The 6,854-nt window shown below is 36.4% G+C and overlaps 1 protein-coding gene across 1 annotated transcript in view; it reads left to right on the top strand.

Moving 5' to 3' along the window:
• Positions 1-792: 792 nt before the first annotated feature.
• The window catches only part of cntnap3 (contactin associated protein family member 3), a 34,884-nt gene continuing 28,822 nt past the window's right edge, over positions 793-6,854 (top strand). Inside the window, 4 exon segments of the mRNA XM_043231626.1 lie at positions 793-919; positions 4,113-4,232; positions 5,661-5,777; positions 5,780-5,857. Coding sequence (XP_043087561.1) covers positions 793-919; positions 4,113-4,232; positions 5,661-5,777; positions 5,780-5,857 — 442 coding nt within the window.

Raw genomic sequence — 6,854 nt, 5'->3', positions numbered from 1 at the left:
CATATTAAAGGCTTTGCATGCTTTTATAGTTAAGACTCCCTTATGCAAATGAAGTTGCATGTAGAAATACAGCACTAAGTAACAATGTAATCTCTTTTTGGTTAATAGTTTCGTGCATTTCTCCATGTAACATCTGAAAACCCGTTGCTCAGTGCTCATGCTTCTATCTGAATGAAACCGGTTCCTTACCTGCAGTAGATAAAGATGTCTGATTATAATAATGAAGCAGACATCGGGCAAGTTACCTCTCTCTTCCAAAGCGATGCTTTATGTGAAAAACATTCAAAACATAAATAACACAATGCTAGTAATTTCTTCTGTGAAACAAAGCACCCCGTTAGTCTTTTGGTAACACTTTATTGCACGTGTTGCACGCACTCACTATTATAATAACAATGCATTATATGCAACTAACACCAATCATACAGTAAGTACATGTAGTTACTGCAATTAATATAACCAGGACACCTCAGAATAAAGCCTAATCTGAATTGGGAGATATAAAGTCGCCATTGAGAGCAATAAGTCAGAACCGTGAAATGAAAAAAGTCCATTTGGTAGCATTTTTTGTGTTTCGTGGTGGAAGCCAGCCTCCATATTGCCTGTGATTTGCATACTGTCAGCGTTCGTCCTATATGTCAGTAAAAGAGCAGCGTCTCTGTTTCCCGCATCGGGATCAGATAAAGCCAACAGCAAGGTTTTCGCCCACAGAGGGCTGCATGTGTAACGCGAAACGACTGCGCTTCAGTGTATCTGATTGTCCTTGGGATCGCTCATCAAAAGTGATCTTTCATGTCCTGTTTTTTCGCCAGATGCTCGCCGAGTCGCTGTGAACACGGAGGGAGATGCTCGCAGTCGTGGAGCACGTTTCACTGCAACTGTTCTGCCACGGGCTACAGCGGAGCGACCTGCCACAGCTGTAAGAGCGCACTGATTCAGGGACTTTGACACCGTTTAGCCTCACAGTGATAATCAGTTCCTCAATTACGGAGCGCCAAATCAACATGGATCGATTTTGATATTTTGAACAGAACAACAGCATGCATTCACGTCCATATTAAGTTTAATAAGCTTGTTCATACACTGAACAGCATCTGTTAGGGCTTTTAGGGGAAATATTGATATATTTACTTAATAGTCCCAGCGTTTCTGTTTCTGTTCGGTGCTTGACACTTATTTTTTTCCAAGAGCACAATTTAGCTTTTATTTTGAAATATGCAGTATTTTTTTAAATCAAAGGCTTTAAATACATTTAAATGATCTTATCAGGCTGCTAGCAATTCATATTTGTCCGTCTGCAAATTTTAGATGCCGCTTAAGATGCCTCAAATTGCATAAAAGCACGAATGCATCGTGCTCGATCACTTATAGATGTGTTCGTGATTAATTGCATCCTTTGCAGCCTACAGTAGTTTTGGTATCTGGCGCGGTCTGAAACATATATATTTTCAGCTCATGTCGAGCGCTCACCTCAAGCGAGATCGAATCTCTCACGATATGAGGCCTGTAAGGAAACAATATAAAACACGACGCTCATTAGCTGCAGAGCTCCGGCTTTACACGCGCTTACGGAGTTACACGGCCCTCGATGAAGTGAAAAGACCGCTTTTGGTGCCGTAAGAGAGAGTGGAACAGATTTGGGCTGAAATGAAGCACACGTCACTCAAATGTTTAATGGCGGCTGCATTTAAGATGTTCACACTTGAGCTGTTTTAAAGGGTGAGCGTTATTGAGAGGGACTTTATAGAGCGGCCCCATAATTAGATCTCACAGAAAGCTGCTGTCAGTCAGAGGAGCGTTTGAGGTTTAAAAAATCAAAGGACATTTTTCTTTGCAGCACTGTAGCTGAATATATGAGCACTTTCTCTGTTTTAGATTTATTTATATGGGTTTAACGGGGCCTTGATGCCAACAAAATTGAAATTGAAACTAAGTAAAATTCTCCAGGTGTTTAGACAGATATTAGATTTTAAATAAATATGTAAAAATATATACAATTTATTTGTATAAATTTATAATTAATAAAAAAATTAATGTGAAATATTATTATTATTATTATTTAGGCTTTTAAGGAAAATAATAATACTTTTATTTATTTATTTATTTATTATTTATTTTTATTACTAGGCTTGTGATCAGGTTATTTTAAAATCTGTCCACACAAATATATATTTATAATAACAAATAAACAATTATACATATAATAGAAGCTGATTAGTCTAGTTTTGCTTTCAATGAAAAATATATTACCAATTAAAATTAAACAAACAGCATTTTTTACACAATATGCAAGGGTGTGTGCTTATATATATATAAATTACAATTCTGGGCCTGTTATAAAGCTTTATTAGTTCTCTTAATCTCAAATTTGTCCGCCATAATAATTCTCTTCTATCTCATGCGTTTAAAATATGAAACAGATTGCATATAGATTGTAATTATTTTCCTCGAAAGCGAAACCTACAGTAATCCATTTCCTCCCTAAGCACCTTAATAGATAGTTAACTTCCCCGCTTATGTTACATCGTGAATTCAGAGCCACGAAACAGATGCAGATGGCCACAATTAAAGCTGCTTCGTTTGCCTGAGCGCGTGCAAAATTGATGGCGGCACACTTCAGATGAAACACTGCCTCCGTTTCACAAAACAAATACGATTCCCAGCGTTTGCCTCGCGTAACACCACGACGTACACTTTTAGACTACTGGAAAGAAAACATAAAAAAGCCTTTTTATTATTTAAGTATTTATTTATTTTTACTGTATTGCACTGTTTGCTGTGAATTGTACATTTTTATTATATCTTTGAAAATCACTTCTTCAAAGTCACGTTTGTTTCTCCACAGTTTTATTCATATCTATATTCTGAAGGTTTTTATAGATGGGTTTGTCTATTTTCCTGAGCAATATTTAACATTTTAGGTTTAGATTAAGATTATAATGCATATATATATATATATATATATATATATATATATATATATATATATATATATATATATATATAGATAGATAGATAGATAGATAGATAGATAGATAGACAGGCAGACAGATAGATAGATAGATAGATAGATAGATAGATAGATAGATAGATAGACAGACAGACAGACAGATAGATAGATAGATAGATAGATAGACAGACAGATAGATAGATAGATAGATAGATAGATAGATAGATAGATAGATAGATAGATAGACAGGCAGACAGATAGATAGATAGACAGACAGACAGACAGACAGACAGATAGATAGATAGATAGACAGACAGATAGATAGACAGACAGACAGATAGATAGACAGACAGATAGATAGACAGACAGACAGATAGATAGATAGACAGACAGACAGACAGACAGATAGATAGATAGACAGACAGACAGATAGATAGACAGACAGACAGATAGATAGATAGATAGATAGACAGACAGATAGACAGACAGACAGACAGACAGACAGATAGACAGACAGACAGACAGATAGATAGACAGACAGACAGACAGACAGACAGATAGATAGATAGACAGACAGACAGATAGATAGATAGATAGATAGATAGATAGATAGACAGACAGATAGACAGACAGACAGATAGATAGATAGACAGATAGACAGATAGATAGATAGATAGACAGACAGATAGATAGATAGACAGACAGACAGACAGACAGACAGACAGATAGATAGATAGATAGACAGACAGCTAGATAGATAGATAGATAGACAGACAGACAGACAGACAGATAGACAGATAGATAGACAGACAGACAGACAGACAGATAGATAGATAGATAGATAGATAGATAGATAGATAGACAGACAGACAGACAGATAGATAGATAGATAGATAGATAGATAGATAGATAGATAGATAGATAGATAGATAGATAGATAGATAGATAGACCGTTCTGTTTAACATGTAATAACATTTTTCAGGGTGTGAAAAGAAAAAGGGATGTTTTAATGTGAGTTTTTCACACGTCTCTTGAACGGATCTCAACTTTATGCTCAGAAGGAAAGTGTGAACACACAGGGGTTGAAGAGCGTCTCTGTTATCATTCACAGCGCTGAACGTACACATCTTCACCTCATTATCTCTGCTTCTGTGTTTACAGCCGTTTACGAGGCGTCGTGTGAGGCGTACAAACACAAAGGAAACACGTCAGGCTTCTACTACATCGACGTGGATGGAAGCGGCCCCATCAAACCTCAACTAATCTACTGCAACATGTCAGGTGAATCTCCCGCAGCGAAGCCCAAGTGATTAAATCCCTTTAAACACTCCGTAATTGGGACTTTAATCCACAGCTTTTGATCCTTCACGCGCCGTGTCACACCCCGCGGAGGAAGTCAGCTGTGACACTCGCCAAAAACACACACTTTAGAGGGAGCCGACAGATCCAGCTTTGACGTTCGCTCGCACAAATAAAGCTGGGAAAGGCTTTTACCGCCTGATGCCACGGAAGAAGCTCTTTAGAAAAGCGTCCCGTCACCTCCTCACTTCTGCTTTGTTAAAGTCGATATGAAATTTAAATGGGCTCTCTTAATACTCATTGCCGGTCTTATTGTGCGCGATTCATCAGAGCAGTTTTCTTCTGAAGATCAAGTGTCTTGTGTTTCTTCGTAACCGTCTCTAAAATGACGTTTCTTCTTCATCCAGGCGGTTCCTCACGATTACGTACATATTTTCTCATTTTGTATCCAATTTCACATCAGTGTTATTAATGTACCGTTATTTAAATTTTTTACATTTTAGTTTAAATGGTCTAAACTTTAAATTTTTTTTTATTATTATTATTTTTATTAGTGCTGTCAAGCGATTAATCACATCCAATTCTATATATTTATTATGTACATCTAAAGACACACATACAGCATACATTTAGAAAATATTTGTGTATTTCTATCATATTTCTATGTAATTCTATCATATATAAATATATCACATATATATAAACTTAATATTTTTTTTCTTAAATATATGCATGCATGTGTTTGTATATATACATACTCAATATACACAGTACATAACGCACATATAATATGTAAACAAAAACCTTTTTGTTTTAATGTGATTAATCGTTTGACAGCACAAATTTTTAGTTTAGTTTTAATATAACTTTAAATAGAATTGTCTTTTACATTTTTATTCTATTATATATTACAAAATACTATTATAGTAATGTCTCAAATATATATATATATATACTTATTCATGTATTTACGTTTATTTAGTTGAATGTAAATATTTTAATAATATTACATACATTTTAATAATAATTTTGCAATCGTATGTACAGTTACAGTATTTATATTTTTATATTTTCACCTTGCATTTTAATTTAATTTGCTGCCTTTTTATTTCATCATTTCACGTAATATTTATTCATCTAATAATATTAGAAATATTCTTTTTTTCTCATTTAAGGACGTTTAATATTAAAACGGACAATAACGATGACTTTTAGTTCACGCTTTCAGCATTTTAAAAGTAGAATCATTACGAAACATCAGTCTTTTTTTCGTTTATTTCCCAAGCCTTAGGTTCTTGGTGACTCTCTGGAGGTCACGTGACTTGCGCCCGGGGTGAAACGGACGGAGCTCTGAGCGAAAACGTCGCCATTTCAGCCTTTTCATCGTTCAAATCCCTCTTTTCCCCGCAGATAAAGCGTGGATGGTGATCCAACATAATAACACGGAGCTCACCAAATTAAAAGCGTCCTCCGGGATGAATCAGCATTTAGCCCACTTTAACTATTCGGCGACGCCGGAGCAGATCCGGCGATAATTACCCAGGCGGAGCACTGCGAGCAGGAGCTCTCCTACCACTGCAAGAAGTCACGGCTCCTGAACACGCCAGGTAAGCCCTTTTTATTAGGACTATCGATCGCCCCCTCCCTACGAAAGGTCAGGCTTATTAAAACCTCGCTCCATCCACAGACGCGCGGCGCTTAGGCAAACCACTCAAATTGATTGTTACGCGCTCGGTTTACGGACAGCTCAGTTATTTCCCCGCTCTCTTTTTTTTTTCTGTCCCGCGAATGTTGAATTAATTGCGAGTCACCTTTAGGGTGGATTATTCATGTGCGTTCGCGCCTTTGAAGAGCTTTGTTTGTTTGGCGTGGGTCGAGGCGGGCGGTAAACACCCTCGCATGCTAATCACCTCCATTAGTGGGGTTCTTGATGAGACGAGGAGAACAAGAAAAGCTGGAGCTAATAAAAATGACTGAAAGTCACTGGCGAGATCTTCATGCGTTCTCCTAGACAGCGGCGAATGGAGACTTTTTAGGGGTTTCGTTTGAGAGAAAGAGCAGTTGATCTGAACGGTGGCTTCTTTTGTGTCGCGTCGTCTTCAACGAAAGGCAAAGACCCCAAACATTTATCGGCAAATTTAAAACATCGTGAGAAAAAGATCCCGGCCTCTGATTGAACTTGAATGAAGTAGAAACATAGATGCTTCTCGTGAGGAGTCCCTAGTGAAAAATAAATATAATTAAAACTATTTGAAATGCATTATTATATATGTATAATACTACAAATACATTATGCACTTAATAAAACTTTTTGTTTACTATACTTAAAGTCTGCTGAACTGGAATACAGCATTTGATGGCATTGTTTCATGCATTAACTAACAAACAATCAACAGGGCATTCATTACGGTGTTTATTCATCTTAGTTAACTTCAGTTATTAAAAACTATTAGTTCACAGTGCATTAACTAATGTTAAGAAACATCGTGGTTTTAATAATGCATTAGTAAATGTTGAAATTAGCATCAAGTGAGGATAATAAACGGTGTGGAAGTATTCTTCTTTCTTAGTTCATGTTAACTAATGATTTATAATATTGTGTTT

This window comes from Puntigrus tetrazona, unplaced genomic scaffold, assembly GCF_018831695.1.
Source record: "Puntigrus tetrazona isolate hp1 unplaced genomic scaffold, ASM1883169v1 S000000397, whole genome shotgun sequence".
NCBI lineage: Eukaryota > Metazoa > Chordata > Actinopteri > Cypriniformes > Cyprinidae > Puntigrus > Puntigrus tetrazona.
The sequence above is the reverse complement of the archived record's forward strand: the minus strand, read 5'-3'. Positions and strand labels throughout refer to the sequence as shown.